The 27,004-nt window shown below is 38.5% G+C and overlaps 1 protein-coding gene across 9 annotated transcripts in view; it reads left to right on the plus strand.

The window, feature by feature from the left end:
- The window catches only part of LOC117208598 (nucleolysin TIAR), a 584,542-nt gene that overhangs the window by 372,773 nt on the left and 184,765 nt on the right, over positions 1 to 27,004 (plus strand). Inside the window, exon 1 of one of the 9 annotated variants that reach the window (XM_033449839.1) lies at positions 2,974 to 3,760. The exons of the other annotated variants lie outside the window; for them this stretch is intronic. Within the exon in view, the coding sequence (XP_033305730.1) occupies positions 3,583 to 3,760 (178 nt within the window). The 5' untranslated portion in view covers positions 2,974 to 3,582. Of the gene's footprint in view, positions 1 to 2,973; positions 3,761 to 27,004 lie in introns of those variants that run through there. 9 annotated transcript variants of the gene reach the window in all.

Raw genomic sequence — 27,004 nt, forward strand, 5'->3', positions numbered from 1 at the left:
ACAGAATATGAAATACAGAGTATGAAATAACTAAGAACAGAAAGTACACGAAAGAATTAAATATTCAGTATTATAAAAAATTGTGGATTCGGATAAAGAAAGATTCATAAGAAATTCATTTTATCTATACAAATGTTTAGAAAAAGTAGAAGTATCTATACACGTTATTGTTCATTTATACAGACAGTAAAAATATGCGCTAGATTATAAAAAGTGTGTAAGAAAAACATGAGAGGTTTATTTTTGTCGATTTCTTTATTTATGTATCACTTGATGCCTAAGAAAGTTGGAATACGGATAAGTCGTTAGATTCAAAGATATAAATAGATAATAAATTTATGAAATTTCCTAAAAAAAGAAGGATATATTTAATATTTTAATAATTGATACTTTTTAGATGGCGATTAGAATTCAAACATAAATATTTAATCAATCAAATGTGGTATTGATCATTGATTAAAATTTGCAATCATGTTTTTCCCTACGGTCTTCAAATACAATGTAATTCTATTAAAGATGTTAAAGATTTTAACAAATATATTTCATAGTTATCGATAGTTACTGGTCATATTGACATAACGATAAATATGTAAATGAAAGGATATTTTAATAATTGTTGTATAGTTCAGTTTTGTCACAATTATAAAAAAGGACAAACTATCTATGATAACATATTTTTCAATAAACTATCAATGCACAAATTAGTCCTGAAGAGTGCTACAGTTTAACAATATGTACGCAAAAATGTCATCTTACTTGTTGCATTTTTGATGACGCATTCAATTTGATACGTACTGTATCGTAGTCCTTTCATGGTTCACACCATTCACGGCTCAAAATGGCATGTAATCGATTCCGGCGATAATTATACGCGTCAATAGTTGGAGCATGACCATGTGACGTTCATTGTTTCTCAGCATGATGATTTCTGCCGGTAATGATCAATAATATAGAGAAGGATATGGAACGCGTCGGAAATAGGGCGTATAGAGAGAAACAGTGTGAAATGCTAGCGGACATGAAACTGCCAATTACTGAAAACGCGATCAAGACTGATGGCATACAAGTAAAAATTACTGCGGAATTCGTTTTGCACCGGAGAACGTATTTCTCCTGGTAATTTTGAATTACATCGTTCTGAAACATTCATTGCTGAGAAATGTTCACTTCCCGTCATAGTCAAGATACAAGTCATTCAAATTATAATACTTTCTTCGTAATAAGTCACATAAATTTTGAATTGAACAAACGATAATGACAAATATATTAATTTCACATAAGAAACATATATTAACTTTGATTCATTTCTTAAAATTCGTTCGGAAGAACTTCAATATCAATTCTGTTCGACCAAATAAAGCTACTACTTTCTCTCAAGTACTTTCTCTCAAAAAGAAGTAAACATTTACATAGTGCATTTGTTTCTTTTCAGTATCTTAAAAGATAATTGTATTCAAACGTAACACACTGACTCGAGTATGACTACTAAATTTATTACGACGCGCTTAATATCATTCACGTAATATTCAGAACGTCAAGATATTGTAATGAAGTTAGCAAACCTAACTAAAAGTTAAAAATACCTGCTGTCAGCCTTATCGCCGATAAACTAAAAAAAAAAAACACAATTCTTGCATGACCTGTAAGCTATAAAAGAAGCTCACAAAAAGAAATAGAAGCATGACAATTTCATAAAAACTTTTCGCGTACGGCCACGATCGTACGAGAACGTTACGATATAAGAAGAAGGAGAGCGCGGTGCGTTCTCGAGACTTTTAAGTTCATTTCCTCAAACTACGAAAACCGTTTAAAGTACGAAAACCCTAAAGCTATCCAAGCGTAAAGCAACGACGGCGTAATCAAATGGAGACCACGTAAGCGGTCAGCGATCGTTTTTATCTATCCGAGTTTGCGGCATGCAATCAGTGAGGCGCCCGTTGACTCGTGACGCTTCCGGTCCAGGCTTCCGGTCCGTGGAACCGCACCGTTTCCGTTCGGCTGCCCAGCCCACCGATCTGGCCGGTCGTCGTCGTATATCGTGGATCCGTGTCCGAGAAGCACTATCGAAATCAGTGCCAGCGTCTCGTCAACGTGAAACACAGGCGTCATACCAGTTCGATCCCCGGGGATAATCGAGTCGAGTGATTTTCGTTGTTGTTGCAGAGCAACGGCGTGGCGCCTCGTCTGCGTCCGTTCTGTGTCGATCGAGGATCGAACATCTAATGTACGTGCCAGAAACGAGGTTACGCGCGATTTTCGAGCCAATCTACGGGCACCAGACGATCTGGCTGCTTGGAAATTGATCGGCTAACAAGTCGCCCGAATCGTATGCGATACTCTACGATGTTCAATTAGTTGCAACGTGGAAAATACATGCATGACGCGTGTTATAGGCGATAATTGTGTGCGCAGTGATTTCGTTCTTTTTTCGTTCTAAATTTCATGGTTCTTTGATGAATTCGTTCGAGATGGATGAAATGGTTATTGGAGAAAGGATGCGTCTATACCGGAAACTACTTACAAAACGATCGTGATCGCTTAACAAGCCTTCTTTAAGTTATTTATCGCTGAAAGTTCTTCGCGAAAGTGTTGAAAGTTACGACTGATGATGGAAATGCATCGTTTTACAGTGCTTTCGATTTTTATGTCTCTCTGTCGCGAAAGTTTCGATTAACGAGTGCTTCTATTCTCTGAATGAATTGTATACCAATCTCAATCGAACTGTAAGGAATATCGGCGTTGCTGTGAAAGACAAAATGCAGGGTATTATCGGTGTTATCGAAGATGGTTTAATAGCATCCATTATCTTTATATCTTCGTCGCTTTTTCCAGAGAATATCAAATATTATTGAAAATTATTCGTAAAATTTATTATCGTGAAATTTATGACCATACCTCCGTAATGATATTTTACAATGAATAATTTCCGTTAAAAAACATATATACATCGAATAAATATTAACAAGTATAAAGAATGAACATGATTATTATTAATATCTTATCTCGTATTCAGTTCAAAATTACCAATTATTATTCTTGGAATATTTAGTTGAATCAGGCAACGATACACGAATACAAAGGAAAACTTGAAAATCGAATAAGAGAAGCTTATAAAGCCATGAGATACGATAACAGAGTATCAAGGAGTACATTACCGTGCTAGATAGTAATTCGAATCGATTTTCAAGCAACAAAAGCCATTCACGATTTCAATAATCGTAACATTACAAACAGGCGATTATTCCGAGAATCTCGCGCTTGATATTCCACATTCGTTGTATGACGACGTTGGAAGAGCGTCCTGAACGGTGAGCCGAACGGTAAACAGCGTTATGCACGTTTCTCGAGCGTTAACTGAACATGGGGAAGCGATGAGCCGGTTATATTGCTGAATATACACCTAAAGTTTGGATCGCGATGGCTGACCGGTGTTCTAATCTGGCCGGAGGTCAAACTGGATAATCAGCGTCGATCATCGTCGAGCGAGAAAAGTAGTAATCGCTGAACTAAGCAAACCGGCGCCGATCCCCCGTGTGTACAGGTGTATGTGTGTGTTTGTGTTGCGCTACGTTGGACGCGAAAATGGCGGTGGTACCGGGTAAGAATAAATTGAAAATGGGCAGTGCGGGCCGATACTACAGCGCCTATCTCATCTACGACGTGGCGAACTCGTGCCTGGCCGCGTTGCACGCCAAGATGCCTCCTCCGGTTGTCGTCACGCGAACCAACCCTCCGTCTCCTATGCACGTCCAGAACCCCCGTAAGTTTTCTTCGCTTTCTGTTTTCTATTTTCCATGGCAGCTGCTCCGCCAACGAGAGTGTGTTACGTCGAAAACCAACCCAGTCGCTAGCTACGTTTCAGCCGTCAGAATTTTACCATTGTGTCGTAATTATGAAGGAAATAGCAGTAGGAAGGAAACGATAGGCAGGTTATTCCGAGATAAAGAACGGGTTTCGTTTCGTGTTATGACCGCTTTGTCTGAAGTTTATGCAGCAATTTTGTATTTGATAGAGAAAAGTTGGATATAAGATGTAGGAAGATGAACCCATAGGGTTTCGAGGCAACACCTATAACATTAAAGATTCAATATTCAAATGCGCTTAGTGTTCGTAAATGATAGTAGCATGTTATAGTAATGACTAGAGTGGTAATACTTTTCAACGCTATAACCATAGTTTATATCAGTAACGTAGTAGTTTCCTGTAGAAAAGAACTACTACATACAAAATAGTGATAAGTACAGCGATAGTCCGAGATAAAAAATGAGGAATATCAATATAGACCAATTTAGCATTGTAACACAAGGTTACTGATTGTGGTCTTCCCTTTTAAATTAATATTTTGTGGTTTTAAAATGTCGCTATCAGGTTCTGTACGTTTCATTTTCATAGTATCAAATTTTGTTCATATAAAGGCACTACTCTAAATAACACGAAACTTAATGTACCTACTTGGCTGTAATTAATTGGTATGTAAATGTTAGAATAACGTGTTAGAACAATACGCTGCTTTTCGCAGTGTAGTGCAAATATTTGACCAAAATTTCTCGAACGTATCTCGATAGAAAGCATCGTAATACCAATTACCTTCATCCTTCTGAAGAAATTAATCTCATCTTCCCTTTAACGATACCGTTGACGTTAAACCGGCTAACCGTCGATTCTGAGCAAACGCGATAATATCAGCCACGCTAACTCTCTTCCAATCCCCTCAGAGTTGGGCTTTTCTTCTTCGATTCTTTCGTACGCCTACTTGCTCTCGATGGGCATCTCTCTTTTGTTCTGTGGCAAGTGGCGCGCGAGGCAAAGAGGTAAGAAGGCATAGGTGCCGGCGCAGGAAAGGGTGGAAACACCCTACGAGACGGGATAGCGTGTCTGTTTTGATTTATAAGAATTCGCCACGAACCTCTAACCTACCTTCCTAAGTCTGGCCTCACTCCTGCCTCTTCTAGATCGAGCTAGATCAACTCCCCCACCACCCGTTGCACCTATCTCGCGCGTGAATAATAGGCAGGTACCCAACTACCCGTCTTTCCGTTAACCTCGCCTCGTCCTTCACGTCTCCTTCTTCTTTTTCTTTATCCTCCCTCTTTGCCACTGTCTCCCGTGACGGTGCACCGATCATTCTTCTCCACGGACAACGGACGAGTTTCGCTTCGTTGTCGGTCAACTAAACTATCTATCAACGAACGTTTCGATCGTACAAGTCTCGATATAGAGTATGGTGGAATCTTTGGATGATATCGTGGTGGTCGTGTATTATGTACGTTGTTGTCCAGTTTCGGAGTGAGTTTTAAAGCGAAGCTGTTACGAGTCTCGCTCAACCGATCGAGGGCCAACGTTGCGTCGAGGTAATTGTGATTTATTTTTTCAGCCAGTTCACGTTGAAACCTATTGAATTTGTGTTTTTTTCTTTTCTTGTTACTTCTCCTATTTAGATAAAGAGATAAATATGCAATGTGATACAAATTAATATATGCAGAGTTTTGGAAAATTACCTCGTTGGGATATTAATATACATATATATCTCCAATATCTTTTTATATTGAAATTATACGCAGATAATTCAAGATTCTTTATTGGTATAATAATATCAAATATTTAACTCCACTTGCAGATGTTGAATCGGGCTAAATTTTCATGCATAAATGAAACTTAGCGGTGAATTAAACACGCTTGTGTCATCTTCCAATAACAATGCATCTCATTTATATTCTATCAATGATCCAATTTAGCTCTTTATAAGCTCTTTGTATAATTCTTCAACCTTTCTCTTCATCTATATATGGCTATTAATTTCTTGTTACGAAATAATCAATTTGACGTCGAGTATTAAGCAACGAATTGCTAATCATTTAATTGAATCTTTATTACTCTCGAGTTTTCTGTTCTCAGTAAGTATTAGGTGAAGTAAAAAGTTCTGAGCGCTTTTTCGCTTTATTTCGACGATGAAATTAACATAGTCAAGATTATTCGATTTAGATTAAATATGCGCCGTTTTGTTCGATTACTTTTGTCCATTTTGAAGGCAATTTCATAATTCCGCGGTTGAAGAAGTCCTCGTCCCTATTGGTAAAAAACTTGACCAGCTCATTTTCACAAGCCTCTCTTGAGGCCAGTTTTGTACCATCAAGAAAATTTTGCAAAAACTTAAAAAGGTGATAATCGCTTGGTGCCAGGTCTGGACTGTACGGCGGATGCGATAGAACCTCCCAGCCAAGCTCTCGGAGCTTCTGACGCGTCGTTAAAGATGTGTGCGGCCTGGCGTTGTCTTGATGGAACACAACACCTTTCCTATTGGCCAATTCTGGCCGCTTCTGGTCGATCGCCTGCTTCAGTCTGGTCAGTTGTTGACAATAGAGGTCCGAATTAAGTGTTTGCCCCGATGGGAGCAGCTCATAATGGATGATTCCCTTCCAATCCCACCAAACACACAATAAAACCTTCTTGGCCGTTAATCCACGCTTGGCGATCGTTTGGGCCGGCCCACCGCGATTGGACCACGATCTTTTTCGGCTGTTGTTCTCGTATGTGACCCATTTTTCATCGCCAGTCACCATCCGCTTCAAAAATGGGTCGATTTCGTTACGTCTCAACAAAGAATCGCAGGCATCAATTCGGTCCAAAAGGTTCTTTTGCGTCAATTCATGTGGCACCCATACGTCGAGCTTCTTCTTGAGACCAGCCTTATGCAAATGGTTCCAAACGGTTTTCTGGCTAATCTTCAGTTCCTGGGCAATGGAATAAGTGCTCACATGCCGGTCCGACTCGACGATTTCCATGATTTTATCCACATTTTCGACGATTGGCCTACCAGAGCGTGCCTCATCTTCGACGTCCATATTACCAGAACGGAATCGTTGGAACCACCGCTTTGCTGTTGCATTCGATACTGTACTGGGTCCATAAACAGCACAAATTTTTTTGGCCGCCTGCTCCGCCTTTTCACCTTGGTCGTAGTGGTACTGAAGAATGTATCGAATTTTCTCTTTTTTTATCTCCATTTTCGAACGCTGTAACACACAACTGGCTTCACCGAACACAAAACTGACAAAGAACCTTTTTGATGCGTAATATCACCTTGAAATCGGTGTATACTATGACTCGATGCGATGTGCACATCGTGAGATATGGCTCACTAAAGACATCTAGCGAAAAACGCTCAGAACTTTTTACTTAAAAGCGTGTGAAATTTAATTCTCAGAAAGTAAAGTCCTCGTTAATTTTACCAGTAGATCAATAAACTTACTCCTACAAAACTTCTATTATGATTTTTACTTTTTTTATAAGTATATTACATCTACTTGTATTTCTCAGAAATATATTATTTTTTGCGTGAATATTTCATATAGAAACTCACGGGGTACTTGAATACTTGTTATAAAAAATTTTCATGGATACATTACATGCACGATGCAAAACTTTCCGAAATTTAATTAATACTGTAGTAATCATGACTTGGTAAAGTTTGAAAAAAATCCGGACACGTATTGCAATCGTGTATTTGACAGATAGATCTGACAAGGTACCTGTTAAAAAAATGTACGTTTTCCTTTCGATTCTATTTTCATCATACTTTAAATATATTCATAAACTTCGAAACTGCTTCAAGTTTCATTCTTCGGAATAATGAGGTTACAAGAGACATAAAAATTGTACGAAGAATTCTGAATACACTTTCTCACGCGTCGTTTCGTCGCTTCCTACGAAGGAACAACACCTCGATCGACATTCTAACAAAATTTCAGGAAAACCGTTCGAATTTGAAAAGGAAGAGAAAATAAATTTGTCGAAGCAGTGAAACTTTCCTTTCCCCGTTTTCCCTTGTTCTTCGTTCCTGCATCTCGTGAGCGCGCACCGATCGTTCTTCTCGTGGACGACGGTCTATGTACTTCGATCTCGTCATTGGTCAACGGGACGATCTATCAACGTTTGTGCCAGAACAAGAACCGTTACAAAACATTAGCGAGTCACGGAAGATTTTGCATTGACGTCTCGCAAACGTGTACATATATCGGGACGTGTCATCAATCTTTTTACTTTAATGCATGCCAGTTAGACTCCCTGTGCCGTAGTCGAGACGAGTCGCGCAATGCTCCAGAGATGATGTTCGTCCATTTTCAGATGTCACACCCTAGCATTTGTAAACGTTACCGTTTGTCTGTCGTAATTAAACAGTTTTACGTAATGAGCTTAGCTCGCGAGCCTGACATCTTAGATTCTAATATAATGCACGTTAGTAACTGACATATTATTTTCGTTTTGCAGAAAAAGGTTAAATCGTGTATTCTTTAGCATCGTCAACGTAGGGAATTGAAAAAAGAGAGAAATATTCTAATTTAATTTCTGTATACATTTTCCACGTTACAAGGTGCTAGAATAGCTCTATGCTGATTTTTCAAAATCGTTTGAAAATCTAACTCGCATTTCCTCTCTTTGCAAAGGGAAATAATGTAATAATATGTCGATTTTATTTTCACCTCGCAAAGCGAGAAAATGGTATTGAACGCGTTTCGAAATATAGAGAGTAGTGCAAGAAACGTGTTCCAAGTATATTTTAATGTTTCTTGTTAATATTATGAACGTGTGTACGGAGACAACATCGTGCTACAGCGTAGAAAAGTCGTTGAAAAAAAATGCTCACGGTGATCTAGACGAGGAACAAATACCGTTATTGGTCGGTGACAGGAAATGAAATGTCTACAAACTTTTTCGATATACGCTTGTCGACCTACTTATTTTCTGAATGAAAGCTTTCATAGTTGCACACCGTACTAGCATAATACAGCTGTCGGTTTTAATCTATACAATTACCGACGCTTCTAAAAAAAAAAAACTTTTCGTCTTCATACACGCCTTACGTTTTCCAATAATGCATCTTTGAACGGTTTCAATTTATCGAGGTTCACAGAAACGCACACGACAAAAAAAATTTGTATTCAGGTTCGTATTTTCATGCCTAAAAATAAAAAGTGATCTTCCGTTACGCTAAATGGTATAGACGTTTCCAATTAGTTTTTAAATCGCACAATTTCAAGAGATTATTTTATGCTTTATTAATACAATGTATTCACGAGAATAAGAATGCGTTAAGAACCCTTGAAACGTAAAAGCGTTACGTTAAATTTCACCCGAGATACTTGGTCCATTTTATACTATACTATACATATACGTGAATTCGTGGAGGATTAATTTGACTTTTCAGCGTAACATGGTAAATTGTTTCATTCGTTGGTTTTGAGAACGATTACCTCTGAAAAATTTTAATCTACTGTCTGAAACATGTTAAAACTTTTCCATCTCTGTTACTTTCATCTCAAAATTTATTTAAACGATATGATGTAGCATACGTTTGGAGCGTTTCGCATTGGTGTTATTCCACTGTTATCGACTTTATTCCTCACTCGAGAAATCATTTTTATATTGTACCATGCTAATATAAGTTTTTATCCTGAATACAAATTTTATTGCGTTTTAGACAAGATTATAGATAAGTTTTTGTCGCTGGACATTGTCAAACAAGAACTATGTTTAACAAAGACATAGAAATAATACAGTAACAATAGTATTGTGAGAGTCACCCTTATTTATCATCGAATCATATACACATATAGTCATAATCGTATAAAATCTTATATGATATTTCTTACGAGCGTTCTTAAAGAAGAGACAGTTTTCTAAAGAAACTTTCATATGGCGGATAATTGTGGCAAAGTGATAAAAACGAAGCACGCTACTTCCTCTATTCCCCAGACACGGATATATCGTTTTGACAAAAAGGGAAAGGTTGTATCACGGAATTCGGTAATGAAGCTAAAAAGCTTTGAACATTGAACACTCGAAGCGAGCACTGGCAAGCTGTAAAGCGAATTAATGTGTTCTTGTTATTCGCGTACCGTGTTTCACTGTTAACTCGTAAAAAATTTTAATCCTTCGGTTAAGCCGTGATTGAAAGTTCAATCAGAGACGAAAATTGCACTTTGAGTAGGTACGTGAAAATTCTACAGGTCGTGTACCGGCTCATAAACAGAAAACGATTCCTCGAGTCCGAGACGAGTGTTGGCAGCAACGCGTATAACCAGCTTTCGTGCACGTTCAAATTTAGATAAAAATCAGCAGCTTTATGGCCGGTAGATTTTTTCGTCGATCTGCCCGGCGTAAATGCGAGGGTAGTTACGAAACACCCGCCGTGCCCGGTGAAAATAACGAATTAATAATGAAAATACTTTCGTTTGAAAAGGGCGTGTGTGAAGATCTTAATTTAAATGAACAGTAAATTTCCGATTGCGCGGAAGCCCGATATTACGTACAATCCGGCCACTGTCGCCAGCCGGTTCGTATCGGTAGCTCGAATTATTACCTTTATCTTAATTAAAACGGAAAGAGGTCCGTGAGCCATGCAGGTCGCTCGTAATGCGTCTTACTTTGATTGCAGAAACAATACCTTGCTAACCTCGTGGTCAACGATCTATCTATCGCTTTCATACCTAGCAATTCTCATCTTTTCTCTTATTCAGATATTCCCATGTACCCTAATGATTCTATTAAGTTGTCAAATTATTTAAACACCCACATATTTGTATCATATTCCAGAAAAAATTTGTATATTAACGCTTAATATTTAGATTTTAATTCGTTTCTTTTTTTTCGCTGTTCGTAAGAGATTCTTAATAAGAATTTCAAAATTTGTGAAATCAAAATAACAATTAACTGTTAACGCTTATTAGGAGAAGATCATAGTGTCAGATGACTAATTTTAATGAATATGTAGCAGTGGTCAGAAACTTCCTGCCTCTATATGGAAGTAACTTGGAAAGAGAAACTAAATACAAGAGTTTCGTTTGATGTTCAAACACTGGGGCTCTCTGCTTATTGCCATTGATAATTTTTGAGTTTTGATCGTAGCAATCATATTTGAAATATTTCTGAAATCAAATACTATTAACTAGAATATATGACGATCAATAATTGTCTCTATCTCGAAAATTCGACAAAACATAGAAACCAAAAGTTCAGTATACATAATCGTTGTGTAAATATAAAGTTTCTATAGTATCAGATATTTCACGCGATCGTATTATCAAGCATTTTCTGCGGATTTCGATTTTCGTTATAAATCGGGAGCATCGTTCAATTTTCTTCGACGCAAATGAAAAACATGAAAATGCAAAGTATTCATTATTGAAGTTTCAATATCCACCGGTAAAGTGTTGCACTTTGTTCCAGCCGGTCTCTCAATTTAATCGTGCTCCCGACTGTACATTTTAAAATAACAATCCTATTCCGGGCCACGAAAATTTTATACTCATACTCTCAGATATTTGTGGGGTCAGGTCAGTATTACTCCCTCGGGCGCACCACGGCGGTCCCCTTCTACGTAAAATAGTTCCGCGCAAACCGTTCGCGAGAAATATAACACTCACTTCCAAAAAATCGGTTTACTACTCTGACGATAAGATAAAACTGGACGTCGCATGCATTGCGCATAATGTGTCTCTTTCGTTATTGCGCCTTAAACGCAACACGTAGACGACACTTGATAAATTTTCAGAATGCTGCGAAGCGTACATCTAACAAGTTGTACAAGACATTAACGAAAATGGTCTTGTCATTCTGAAAAAGTTTCCATAAGTGTTTAAATACTTTCGCGAGCCGTCGTGCGTATATAGCAGATGTAAGATTGTAGGATTGCTCCTTTTTTTTTTAAATTTGTCTACTCAAATAAAAGCCATTAGCCAAAACAATATCGAAAGAAAAGCGTAATGAAAATGTTATTCGTATTCTCTAAAATAATGCAAAGTAACGTTCGTATTTCAGAGATGAACCGTGTGACAGATCTCGTAGCACGTAGTAGAATCGACGATTCGATCTGGATCGATTCGTACAGTAGATTTCTCGAACTGGTATCGAAATTTCATGATGTAACGACATCTCGGAAGGTAACAGCGTTTGGAAAGCATCGAGCTGAAATGTATTGGCGGCATGGGTGCATATATCGAATGTATGGATGGAGAAGCTTCTGGTCGGTTTGTATCGTAGGGTCCCAGTCAAACGTTGCCCGCTTATAAGCTCTCTCCTTGGCATGTGAAAAAGAAGGTGCGCGATAGAGGAAGGTGAAACTATCCGCGGACGCAACAGTAACGAGAAGCCGATGCTCGTTTTTCAAGGAACGAGTTTCAGTTTGACGTAATGGCGGATCGTAGCAGCAATTTTATGAGATGTGAAATTAACCCTCTAACTGACTGGTTCGGACCAGGTCAAGCCGAAATCAGTTTGCGAGACGAAGATTCGAAAAACCGATCGTGTATCGGGTCAGAAAATCAATATCATTGCGAGTTCTATCTAGCGAAAGCAAAGGGAACGTTTCAGCATGCCAAATGGAATGTTACGTCCGCGTATTGATTGACGCTGGCAAAATAGGGGTTGTACGAGAGATTCGACTCGTACAGTTATTAGAGTCCTACGAACTATTCGATTACAGGAATTTCATAGTTCGCTGCTCGCACCGCCACCGTTTTATGTAACTATTATTATACCTGTTAATTCGACTGTTCCGTGGCTGTTTGCGCGGAAGCGCTTGCCGTTGCTTATGCGGGACGACCGTTCCGCCAGCCAACCAGCGATGTCGTGCGTTAAACGCCTGTAAATTAAATAAGCCCGCTCGAGAAATAGGCTTCCGACGAAATCTCTCGAGGAAGTGTGATTAACTGGATTTTTTCGAGCAAGCGGTATTAACGTCGCGTTGAGTAGCATTGCGCGTGTTAAGAAGGGTTATAATTAGATGTGCTTTGAATTACAGACTTCGTCTCGTTGTTTTCTCCGCGATCTTTGTCAATAAAATGGAGTTGTTTCTCCGTCGAATGTCGGCGTGACGGTGTTTGCTATTAATTTTGTCAAAAGAGAACGTTACAAAGGAGAATGAAGTTTGGAGTTGGATCGCGTAATCGAACGCCTGACTGATAAGTCATTAATGTTAGGGCCGGGATACTTGGAATAAGTTTCAGTTTATTTCGCCGGCGAATAAATTTAATTTCCTCGAGTTTAAATAAGATTTAACCAACGAAACGTCCACTTTGTTTCCACCCTCATTTAACTTTGAAAGCTTAAATTCCGCGCTTTCGAAAATGATTAGTCGTCCCACGAAATTCCCAGCTTCTGTCCCGTCTGACGAGACACTTCTATTCAGAAACTGCTTTTCATATTACTTTCGCTATATTCCAAGATAAAATTAAAAGAAGAAGAAAAAGCGAGCGGAAAAAAGGAAAACGTCGTTGGTAAGAACAACGCGTCGTACTCGTAAGAAGTTAATTTCATTTCTGTTGCAACTTTCTTCGTGACTAGACGTATTCCCGGAGGACACGCGCGGATAGAAATACCGAATTTCCAGCAGACAGCTTAGCAATGTACTCACATGGATTAAACGGAACCTTTTTACATTATCCGACTACCGTCAGGAACATCCGGCTTTTTTGTTTCGTTCCGCCCTCGATCTTGCATCCACGTCGCCCTTCCATCATTTTTTTTACGTTCGTTCCGCTCCCGTTTCCCTGCCCCACACCATCCCCGTCTGGCGTAGCGTTGATCTCTTCTTTACCTTGGTTGGGCGTCTTATGGTCCACTGCATCTTGCAGATTCGTTTCCTCGGCTTAGCCGTTCTTGCCGGATCCAGCGCTGTCGCTTAATTACCAGCCGTTTACGTCTTAATTGTTAATTTAGCGCGTTACGTTATTCTTCGCGGTGCTCGTTAAAGGTGAAAATGCGGGTCGGTTACGTCGCTAGACGGGGAAATGAGATTTCTCTTGAGAACCGCGAAACGGAAACGAGAGAAACAAGGACAGTACAGGGCGGACCGAGCGAAGAAGAGACGAGAAAGAAAAAAATGGAAGAACGCTGCACTTTAACGCGACTATGCCGTTAATGGAACGTTGTAAAATGTATAGAAGAGCGAGAGAGAGAAAAGAGTGAGAAGTATAAAACTCCGGCTGCGCGATAAGAACGGTTGAAAGATAACAAGTTTACTGCCAGATGTTAACAAGTGTCTCGTTTTGAGTACTTTTCGCGAATGCTCCCGATTGCTGCGCGAAACCTTGCGAAAAGTCGCGCCAATGAGGGAAAATATTTAACGTACAATGCCAACAAACGAACTGCGTTCGTGCTTATCAGTAACTTTTGTTCCCTTTCATATTTCTAAGGTAAGATAAACTCTGTGTACAAAGATGAGTCACTGAATAAGTTATGTTCAATATAAGAAAATGAAAAACGTATGAAAGAAACTCTTTTTAGCGTCGGTATGAACTACGAATTACTAGTTTTCATGATAATTGCCAAAAGTTTGTATACATTTATCGCAGGAAAAAATTCAATTTATGAATTTGTGGTTTCTTCGATGTATTCTAACGAGATTATTTCTTTATTTTCAAGACTTCCCAGCTTGATTTTACGGCATTTGTGGTATCGTGCAGAAAAAATGGCTAGTTCCAAATTTTCTTGCAAAAATTGAACATTGATAACTGTCACGTCGGGCGACCCTCTACCTAGACCAGGTCATAAACCGCGGGCCAGACGGGAACCAGATGTCCGCTCATCCTTGCTGCGTACCCTCAATAGTCTTAAGGACCCATCATAAATCCCAGTAATTTGCTAGCTAAGGTCCTTCAGATATCGTTAAGGACCCAACAAATTTCGTTTTTCCAAATTATTTTCTAAAGACTATTGTCTACTACAGTTTGACAAGGGAAAGTTAGTTTTTCTCACGTACGATGCTTCCTACTAGCAACTTTCTATCGAGGTCGGTTAAGACCCTTCCTAGTCCACCAACCTTCGTTTATCCAATCAGGAGTAATGTATATTGCCCTCACTTTCCTAACCAAAAATGTCACGAACAAATCCGATGGTTCCGTGCACTAGACACACCCATCGCTAGCTTTCCTCCGACACAGCATCGTCACTGTACTTCACTTCTTCTACACCGCTAGAAAAGTCAACAACTAAGTACAAAAATCTAACGCCTAACGTCTAAATCTAAGCACAACGCTAGAGGAGTATAATTCACATCAACTATCTAAGTCGGTTCTCGGGAATATCGAACATTCATTTCCTCTATTCAGCATCCTCTAGTGCTACGTCCACTAACATATTAAATTCAATTATAAGAGCCTTGCTCTAGTGTTTGTATATCTATCTTATCTTCGTGCGACAAGTTGTTATCTACGATTTATACTCAACAGCGTAACTTAAGTGTTGGAAATATATAATTTATAATTCTGTGAATCATAGTGTTATACTAACTGAATCACCCCTATTGTCTTAACCGAAATCAGAGGATCGATCAACTCGTAGTGTCGATTACTATAATCGTAACGGGAATTTACGACTCCCGTTGACGTCTCTGTTCGCGATTGCGTCTCCCCGCGATTGGTCGAAAATACAATAACTGTGACACGTAGGATTAAAGTACAATTTTGATATTTTAGCGCTGTATTTGACGAATTGCCTGATTCGCCGTTGTGTTTGTTATTTATACTGAAATACTATCCAAAATGTACACAAAAATATTGTTATTTTCCATTTCATAAATTTAAAACAGTAAAAATTTTATCTGTAACCGGCTGTGTTAGAATTAATTGAAACTTCAAAATTAAACAAACAGTCATATCCGTAAAATTTTAATACTTCTGCTATGCTAACAGTGAAAATTAGTGAATTTATTACGAAACGCATACTTTATTATTTAATAAACTCCGTCTATAAACAAGGCATACAAAATTCGTTCATTAGTTGACGTATTAATAAAACCAAAAGCGATGTAAACAGAGATTTTACATCAGGTCGACTACCATTCAAGGCCACGTTTCACCGTGGAAATTTAATATCGAGGCCTATTCATTATTATGCTTTGCTGAGCATGCTCCTTAATTACATCACTTAATATGTACTCAATACGTAACAAAATGCGGCACAAGTGCCAGCGGCAAGTCATCGAAGTTTCTCAAACGCTTTGCCAGAGATTCGATATAAGTATTCCAAAGTATAGTAATTCACGTTCCTACCTGTGACTGCATATCGGTGGTCAAGGTCCTCTTCTCGTTAGGTTAGACAGTGGTATTTTCCCTATATATTTCAGGGTCGGTGAAGAGTGCAGGTGCTCTCCTACCTCCGTCTCTGTCTTTCTCCGTGACCCTTCGCCGTTCGTTCTATCCTTCTTCGTCTCGCTTCTTGCGCAACCCACAGGAGAATATTTTGGTCACGTAGCAGCCATCGTTCTCTCTCAAATGCCGGAGCTTCCAAGCTCCGCGCTCAGTGCACCTCTCTGAGTGATATTTTGTCATTTAATCCTCTCTCGATGTTGAACGCCGTGCTCCTCGACGTTCTTCTCTTCTCCCTTCGCACGGTCTCTCTAATTTCCCGGAGAAGACACGTCGACTATTATCCATGGGCTGCTGGCATGTCCTTTGCTATGTCACCCTTGCCACCCGGTATCTATGCTGCCCTTTCGTAAAGTTTCCGAAGGTACATTGGTCTCGGCAGCAGGGCATCGAACTCCCAATCCTCTCGTTGAATCCCGATGGCGTAACAACGGCTTGTTCTGCGGGTTACACGAATGACCTAGCGACGATTTTTCTTCGCTGGATTCTGCCCTTTCCCTCCATCTCTCCCCGCTTATCACCCTTCCCCCTCTGTTTTGCCTCTCTTTCTCTCTCCTCGTGCCACCACCCTGGCTCCACTACTTTCTCCCTTTCTTTTGGTCTTGTTCTTCTCCTCTCGTCTTTCAAACCATGTTCTCTTTCTTCCACCATTGTTGTCTACCTCCATTGTCATTCGTCGCGCGAGCGGCTCGGCCGATAGCGCGGAACGGATTAACCCGTCTTTGTCGATGATACCTAGAAAGGAGGAGCCTCTTCTTCGTCCATCGGAGCTGTGCAATTAACGTCAAACGTCCTCTCGTACGTTCGGCTTCCCTTTTATGCTTTTGAATCGAAGACGGCCGAATTAGAGGTTCGCTGGGTATCATTTCAGAGTTATTAACGTTGATGGCGGTGTTGAATTTGTGATATCGGACTGAACGTAATTTCGAGTTTATCTCATCGGGCCTGATCTAGATCTAGACCGGAGGAATGCGTTGCCGCCTGCGGTTCATTGTATTTAACATTTCAACGGATAGGAACAGGGACAGCTTTGCTGAAAGCATAGAAAGGCAGTTTTGGATTATGTGTGAATTATTGGCGCACCGTTATCATACGCTGAATCTAACGTCACAGTAATTTTACTAATATTCGCGAGTTATTTCATTGGCTGAAATAAATATCCTAGGTATTTGGCAAAATATAGTTTCGAGCGTTAATTGATTTTAAGAAGTTTATCGATCACTCTGACAGCAGTTTTGTACTTTGTGAAAGTGTATTTGCCGTATTTTTAAAGCTACTCTAGAAGGTACAACTGGTACAGTGATTCACGAAAGTATTTGAACTGTGACTTGATGCCATGGATAACTTTCATGACTCTATCGTAGGTGTTATATAATATATTTTGCAACAGTAGCGCTATTAATCAGGCGCGAGTTACGCGATGTCTGCGACAAAAATGTTTTGTATAACGTACGTAATATATATACCTGTTCATAAAAGATGTCCATACATATTGAAATACTTTTGTAGAGCCACTGTATTTTTAGAACGTAGAATGCTCGTATTGTATTGATCTTAAAATACCAAGTACATTGAAATATTCATTTTCTGAAACTAGCGAGTTTTAATATTCGTATTTTCAGCGGTAGAACATTTATGTTACGTAATAGTAAAAATTCACAATTTGCTGAATAATTAGCGTGGCGATTCGCAAACAAAATTTGTTTCCATTGCCAGGGGAAGCTTATGGTATTAAATGTCGTAGAAACTTGCTTGTCGGCAAAGCAACGATTAAAATTCAAAGGGATTTAAAATACCCGCGGGTTGAGATATAATTATATCGCGCATAATATCGGGAAAAAGAAGCCGTACAGTCACATAAAGAGATAAACGCGGTGCAAAATTATCAATTATTCGCGGGTAAAATTCTGCTGCCGGCCATTAGCTTTGTCATTATTAATTTATGCTTAAACACACAGAGTGTTCGCTTTTAACCGCGACATTAAACGCCGAAAAGAGGAGGACAAATGGTATTTATTTAGATTGAGGTAGAATGAACAAATCGAAATAAGCGATCCTCGCTCTTTGCACATAAACAGTGTAAATTTATAATCGCGCTCGAACATCGCTTTTAAACATCGCAACTTGGCGTACACAGTGAAACTAAGATAATTTCTGAAATGAAATGCATACATTCGGTCGCATACGAAAGTACACACCCCTTAAATATAAACTACTATAGAAAAAATTCTAACTCTACGAACTTTTTTGACGCATTAACACGCGTATTATTAAAATATAACACGATTTATTCGTATAAAGAAACGAAAAAATATAAAATACAAAATGCAATTAGTGTTACGACATACGTATTATACGTACACGAAATTGTAAATATAATGGCATAATGAAAAATTATGAAAAATTTAACAAGGGTGACTTCTGTCATGAACTTTCCCACCTACAAGTGGTAAATCGTGAGTTCTAGATTCTTGTTGAGCAAATTTTTACGATCTTATAATTTGAAAATAGTATAAATCCACGAATATACGATTTTACGGTTTTAGTTACATCAGACTGAGTTACATCAGACTGTTTATATTTTGTCAAATGTAATTTGTAGAATCCACCGTTCACATTACTTGTTTTATTGTCAAACTTGTTACAGTTACGCGAGAGAATTTATTGGCACCGGTAGCATGTAACTTGAGGCTTGTTCCGCTAATAATATTAGTTCTAAAATTTCGCTAATAATATTAGTTCAATTGTGCAAGTGGTCCCTGGTGAAATGGAAGGATCTTAAATTGCCATGGTGTTCGCACCATGATGCTTGCTGTTCGCAGAGGCAAATTTATTAGTCCCGGTTTCTATTTATAAACTAATAGTGATTTATAAACGACGGCAAAACAATGGTAAGGCACAACCATGAATCAATGCCACCAGCGGGGAAACGTTTCGCGTAGTTTCCCGAAACACGTTAAGCCTTTGCGAAAATTAAAGAGCTTTCGTGGAAATTACGAGGGACACGGTAAATCAGGCCAACCGGTTACGTCAAAATTGCATACTATTGGGACACGAGGTATTGGGGAAATATTTAAGTTCAGCTGGAAACCCTCGTGTAACCGTAATATTATCTTTTTCGCCGCCGCCGCTGGATGTATTAGACTTTAAATTAAAGTCAGAAATGAGATACGAGTTTGGATACGAGCTTTGATGATATTTGAATTACCAGTGACGCGCGCCCGATCGAGTTGAATTCACTGTCATTTCAACCGTTATTCTTCTCAATTTTACACGTGTCATTTTTGACTTATTGTTAAATCCGACTGGAAATGGATTTTCTCTCTTTTAAATTAAGCTGGTCAATTTGAACAATACGACGGAAAATATCGTCACATCATGAGAGAAAGGGCATGGATTCGTTGTTTATGATAACTAAAAATATCGAAGCGATATTTTCTGCTGTATTTTCGATCCTTTAATTTCCCTTTTCGATACATAAGTATAATGATCAGTATGTAAATAGGAAAAATCCTAATATCAAAGTTAACCCAATCTTATTCCATTAAATAACTTTACAAGTTGACGAAAAAAAGCAAATAATTGCTATTGATATAGAGATTTTGTTGAAATATTACATTCTTCTTGTTGGTTAAAACGAGAATCTGGTTCAGACGTAGAAATTCAACGACTGTAACAGGACTTTGTAATTTCCAATTTATCTTAATCTATTTATAATTAGTGTATATGTGTATACGTGTAAATAACTTCTTTGTGAATCGTAAACGTTTAGTCTTACTTGATGCTGTCTTACGTATAATTCGTGTCATGAATTTCAACTCGAGACATGTATTTGATATGTGGCTGGTAAAAAAGTAAGAAAGAAGAGACGAGAGGAATAGAGAAGAGGGAGGGAGAAGTTCCTTCGTTATGCAGCAGCTTTAAGTCTAGGCTATGACAAAAAGAAATAGAGATCAGCAGCGTGGATAAAGATAGTTAAACAGGTTTTACTGACAATGGATGCAGCGTAAGTAGGTCAGAGAATAATAGTAAGGTGGAGTAATGGTCTTGTTGAGTGAAACTGCAGGATGTAAGCATGCATTTCCGTTTGCGAGAATAGTTTGGTCTCATCTCAATTGCGTTTCAATATAGGTTGAACGTATTTCGCATTTTGCTGAATGCGAATACTTAAAGTCCGATCATTCAACAAATCAACTACTTAAAACTACCTCAGTGATATATTAATTACTTCGAGATCGTAGAACCGTAAATATATCACGTTTTCCCGTATAATACTATTTATTTCTTTAAACTTTTGTAGAAATTTGTATCATGTCATCTTTAGAGAGATGGAGAAATATTTCTTAAATGTTCTTTTATCACAGTTTCTACATGAAATAAAACAATAATTAAACATATGGAAATTAATATTCTCAGATATAAATCTCAGTGCAAAGCGACAAAAATAAGATTACTCAATGTAACACGAGAGCAAAAATCATCACATTCGTCGCTTGAAATCTAATTCAATCGCTTTCATTCTATATGCTCCTTCGGGAGAAAACCCGACCAACTCCATCTTCCACTAATTTCTTAAAAATTAAAAAAAAAAAAAAAAACAGAATTCGTTACATAAAAATTATCAACGGATCTGTACAAGCTTCCGAGTTTTTCTATTCGATCGACAAACCAGTGATTTTCATTTACCGTTACATTTATTCCAGCGGTTAACGGCTATATTAATCGGCAGAGAGGACTATAGAAGGAACTAAAAACGGAAAGCCAACGACGGAGGAGGATCATATTCGCGATCGTAACTATACCAATTCGTTTCCCTGCCTATAATCCACCACTTTGCTCCTTTTATTTGCCGAGATAGATAAACGGCTTTCGTGTCTCTTGGAATAACCGGCTGCGATACTGCGGCATGAAATTGGACGACACTGTCACAAGAATCGCATTAGTCGTCGGGGAGGTAGCGTGCTGGAAAGTGCACACACAAGCTAATTACAGGACGACACGAATGTCTCTAATTACTTTTATTCCAATTCCAACGAAATTTGTTGGAGCGGGAATCCCCGTGGGCACGTATAGATCCCTCAGGTGTGGAAGTAGCCGCGGACATTCGTATGTATTCGCGTCTACGCGGCTACCTTCCCTTCCAATGTGTGCAGAGTGTAAATTCGCACGCACGTCTGTTTGCACGTGCACCACGTCTATCCGTGGGCCGCGCTTCCTATCGCTATTAAAATCCGCGATCGAGGATAATCCGCAAATTGACCGAAATCTCGATGACAAAGCGTCGCTAGTCCTGGTCAGCGGTTTCACGGGTTCGCGTACGATACACGCGTGCATACAACGCGCCGGTTTGAAACTCGATCGACCAAAATAAAGGTTGATTTTCATCGATCGGCAGCGTCTATCTGATTTTAACCTGCACTCATTCGCGCTCTTCAGCCGCGCGAGACCGTTTTGTTCTTTCGGTACGTGTACCGGCGGTTCCCATGCGCACGTTACCCGACAATGATTTTTCGGTGTTGTTCCGAAAATTAACGGCAGTTTTCACTCGGCTGTTCGTTTTCGTTTGTGTTTACGCTCGTACTGAATCACCCACGTAATGTTTTTCAGCCGTCTACAAGGAAAATCTGATTGTACAGTGTCTCTCTCTCTGTTTCTTTTTTTGAAATCTTGTTGCTCTCATTCGCGCGAAATATTTTGTTCCCTTTGATATACCGTGGCTTAAAATTGAAAATTAGAAATTAGTTGTTGGCTTAAGATTATTCAAAATTTTAATTAATGATGACAGTGTCATACCATACGATATTGAACTTTACTGAAAAATTAGTTGCGATTTAGTTATTATACGGTTTCCCATCTGGCTATACAACTATATTTGTAAATAGTTTTATAGAATATTAAGGAAAGTTTAGTAAGTAGATTGCATTTCGAAATTCTTGTTCTGTGTGAATCGATTTTTTGTTTGCATTGTATTTGTGTGAATATGAACATACGTAATTACGCATAATGACCCTTCGTTATTATGAAATTACGTATAAAAACCTACTAAGTGTTGGGATACGTGCGATAGAAAGTACAGAATTATCTATTTGGATTTATGAGATTTTACATAGTTCTGTTTTATAAAACTGAAAACAAACATAATGAGCATACCAAGAAAGAGTAACTATTTCACGCGAAATGATTCCAGTTTACCATAATGATTAAATAAACATACTTCAAGCAGTATTCGATGAAAGACACGTAATTGTGATTCAAAGTAGCCCGTCATAATGGACGTAGAATATTAATTAGCATCTAAGTGTTGCGAAGAAGAACAGGGGAAGAGGCAGAAGGAAAAAGTCTACTTAAGAAAGGTTAACTCGTTAATTCTGCCTGATGCCAATTGAATTTTTACGCTCTTACGAGGTTTTCAACGTCTGCGATATTGGCGTGACAAATATTAATTAAGTTCAGTATTCCAATAATTCGTTAATAGTCTCAGTTTTATTAAACATATATTATATAATAAAAATTAATAAGAAATAACGAAATTCATGTGTAAGAGTATAATTATACCGAAAAACGAATTAAAGAAATAATTATATGGATAATGACAATCTATTTTACGTTATAAAAGTGACACTGCAATAAAGTTATGTTAATTAGCAGTGACAAATGTGTCGACAAAGAAAGATGGAAACTGCTACTGTTAAATACATCGTCGATCGTACGTTTTATTCAGTGGATCCTGTTATTTTAGCAGTCCAAGTAAACGCTAGAACGAGAGATCTTGATTTTCGATGGTAGTAGCGTGATAAACTTTCGCGTACATATATTTACAGTCGAAAACGTGTAATCCAAGTGAAATCGATATTTCACTTGATTACACTTTTCTTTGTTGCACCGGCAGTCAGAAGTTCAAAGAGTTTTCATTAATTAATATGCAAATTTGAATGGGAAACAACGACCGCGTCGTTTGATCAATGGTAAACAGTACACCTGTATTGTTTTCGCGTTGCACAAATATCATTAATATATATAATAATTCTGTCAGTATGTCTGTAATCCTGACATGTTAATTTGTAATTTGACAGAGGCAGTGTGTTTGAAATTATGCATGTTCCACGGGACCTCATAAAATCAGTGAATCATTTAGCACAAAGTTTCTCGGTTTTCATCGTTCCGATCTCACGGCGACCGTGATTTTTAACGAGACGTTTAACAGACTTTCGCCAGATTACAAAAGCAAAATTCTGTTTGCATCGTTGAAGCGTATTACGTGTTTCACAACTGGAAGAAAGAATGACTTGCAGGGAGCATGTGTTCCATTTCAATGGAAATATTTACATGAAAGCACTTCAACAGTAGCAAATGAAATTTCATCGTCTCGTTGGACTTCGAAAAGAGCTACTTGTATATTCCTTTCTCAAGTCATTGTAACCGCAAAGGTGATGAAAAATAAAAATTTATTGTATTACGATAAAACTAGCCTACTGCTATACGTCTTGCGAATATAATTATAATTAATTAATGAAATTTAATACGTTAAACAAACAACTTTCTATTATCCGTTCAAGGATGTTTAAAAGGTATTGGTCGAATAAAGGACCCGATCTACCTCAACTTGTACCAATTATAAGTTACGAACAGCAAACGGTCGCAGCTTAGAAACTCTCCGTTATACCGTGTTCCGCTTGATTAAAGACCGTCTATTATCTCACGAAGAATAATGTCACGCGTCACAATTCATTTTTTCCAACAATTTCTCGTTGTGACTCGTAATGAACGAAATTAGATTTAACCTAGTTTCATCTCGCTAATAACTAATAAATGTATCACGGACAATATTTGGAGTAAAATTATTTTAGTTTTTATTACATTTTACTTTATCGTTTAATAGTATTTTGTTGCGCTTAATCCTTTCATACTCGATTTTGCGTATACAATATTGCAGCTTAACAAGTTATTAACTTATTAAGTCGTAAATAAAAGGATCGTAGATCGACGCTACCAATCTGTTATCGCTATTAGATAATTCAACGTGACGACTTGAACGTTCTTTTCAAGGGAATACCTTGTGGAATAAAATATCGGAAAGCTTCGTTTAAATGACTGACATTCGGCGATTGCCAATATTTTATTGCCGTGTATAAATTATTCATACTTGTAACGCAAGTGACATAAATTCCTAAAGATACCTGTTTCAAATATTGCGTTGTGTAATTGAAAAATTGCCTCAATCCGTTGAATTGATTATCAATTCTATTTAACGTCACGATAGAAAGACAAACGACACGTTCGAAAACACACTGTCACCAGCCTTTATCGATCCCATCATGGTGCCATGTTTTACAACTCATTAACGTTAACACCGTACAAATTGAAATTAACAACGCTGCCAGCTAAAGGCTCAACAACGTTAAGTTTCGCATATCCGATCCGCTTATAATTTCATTACAAATCCTTTGTCTTCGTAATGGAATGAATTCCTTCCACGTAGCCGATATATAATCTTGTAACTCGAAAACACGGTCCACTAACCACCAAATCATTTTAATCAATAATTCAGTCGCGCAGCGAATTATCGAGGCGACCGGTTACCGAAGGATACCGAAGAGAAATTCAAGGAGCGCGTTTCGCTTAGCCAGGATACGAAAGATCGGTTTTCGTCGGTCCTCGCAGTTTTTCTAAGTATACGTCAGTCTACTTCGTCCTGGTCAAAGGGAAAGCGCGCGAGCGGTATGGTTGCTTTTTAGCCTCTTTAGTTTTTCATCACGAGCTCAAAGGAGATATTATGGGAAGTAGGAAAAAGAGTAGGAGAATGAAGCTACTCTATTTCTCTCCTTTTCTTCCAGTTTGTTACTTTTCCTTCGTTCTGGCACCCTCTTTTTCTTCGGATGCTATTTGAAAATACTGTGGGCCGGTAAAGAGGTTCCAACGAGCGCAAACTGGCGAAGCTTGACAGGCGGCCGGCTAAACGGCTTAGTGGCTTGATAATTCGAACATGGCTAACCTCGTAACAAACCCGGTTCTCGATCCATAAATCGGTGAAACGAAGACAAAACGCGCGCGTGGGTCGAGTGAAGTTGAGAGTAATAGATAGGGAGGAGTAGATCTTCCACGGAATACTAAATGAACGCGAATAGAAGCCTCTCTCAGTCACATGTTCCCTTACCCAGTGTTCCAACTCTCGACCTTTAATATTCCCCTAACCTATCCCCATTCGCTCAGATCCTTACTCTTCTTTCTCCTTTCCACTGATTCCCCTCTAGTCAATCTCTAGAGCCATGTCTCCGTTCCACCGTGCTCCTTCTTACTCGGCGTACTACTATGGCAAGTCTTTCCAGCAATATTCCTCAGACTACCCAATTTTACGTGAGACCTGCCAGGAATAACTGAATTCGATTCGTTCGAGTGGTCGAAAGCAACGGGAGAAAGTGTCGGGATCGTTACGACCCTATTGATTCTTTTTCCTGGATACGTTCGCTTATCGATTCGCGCGATTTCAAATAGCCATAAGGCCGCGTTCAAGGCTCTCATGAAACCGAGTTATCGTTCAGATTTATAACTTGGTAATTGGAATCCTTTTCGAAACAGATTCAACCATCGATAGATCTTTCTTTCGAAATTAATGAAAGACTGTAAGGTTTACTTTTCTATGAGGAATCGTGTTTCCATTATTATTATGTATTGTGAGGGAGAAGATTCCTAGGTATTCTTATATTATATTACACGAGGAAAGTTTCAATTGCTTAAATGTTTTATCGCTTCAATTTTACGTGAAAGAGTTTCTTAGAACGTTAAGAATCCGTTTCGCGGTTCAGACAGAGGCAAAAGTGAGGCAAAAGATTCGATCGCAACAGAGTATCGTACAGAAATAAATCGATAAGCTTGTCAAGTAATTAGATCGATACCCAAATCGTGCGATCGCTATGGCGTTCACGGAAGCAAAGGAAAGCATGTAACGTTTTATGACTTCTAGATACGAGTATGTTAAAACGCGTTAGTTAGAAACGCCAATTAATCTACGATACAAATTAAATTGATGTTTGCGTTAAAGTTTCTAAAATTCGTTCATTAGTAGCAGAAAGTTAAATTAAAAACTTGAAGGTGGATCTACTCCAGTCGCTCAACATATGCAGACAGTATTTGCTTCCATTTTTTTTCATCACGTTTGCTAGCTTCGCGATGCTTTTACGGTTCGTACGTATTAACATTTCCGTTTCTTTTAAGGAAATTATTTTTCATGCATGTGGTATTCGCGTGTACATTCAGCTGTGTTTGGTTTCACAAAAGAATTCAGCTTTCAAACGATTCAAAAATTATTGCCACTATCGTTTTGTTACACTTCGTATCGCATTGTGGCGCGTTTGTCAAAAATTCTGTTGAAATTTCTTTATTGTTCGACAAAGAAAAGAGCTTATCGAGCTTAGAAAAGACAGTTTCGATGGAACCTTAAGAACTTGGGAACTAATAGGTATGATGGTTTAAGAGAAGGACCAAACGAATGAACAAAGTCGCGGAAACTTCCGGACGGTTGTCAAAGTTCGTCGCGAAGTCGACCGATGAACAGGATACGCTACGTCTAATTGAGGGACAGAAAGAAACGATTGCGGTGGACAACCTTGAACTTCACTCGATCTTTCCTTTTTTACGCTTTCTTTGTCAGCACAGTGAGATCTTTGGTTTAAGACGATCCTGATGAAAATTAGAAAATAGTTTCTGAAACAAAGTTGAATCAAATTTTCATTTGGAAAAAGGGAACTTCCGCTTAAGATCCTTCATTGTCTGCAAGCTTAGGTTGTAAGCCTCGATCGTAGAGTATTTGTTACAAAAATAGCAGTTCACATATGTAGGTAGTCTATAGAAACAATAGCAAT

This window comes from Bombus bifarius, unplaced genomic scaffold (genome assembly GCF_011952205.1).
Source record: "Bombus bifarius isolate JDL3187 unplaced genomic scaffold, Bbif_JDL3187 scf7180000008140, whole genome shotgun sequence".
NCBI classification, from domain to species: Eukaryota; Metazoa; Arthropoda; class Insecta; order Hymenoptera; family Apidae; genus Bombus; species Bombus bifarius.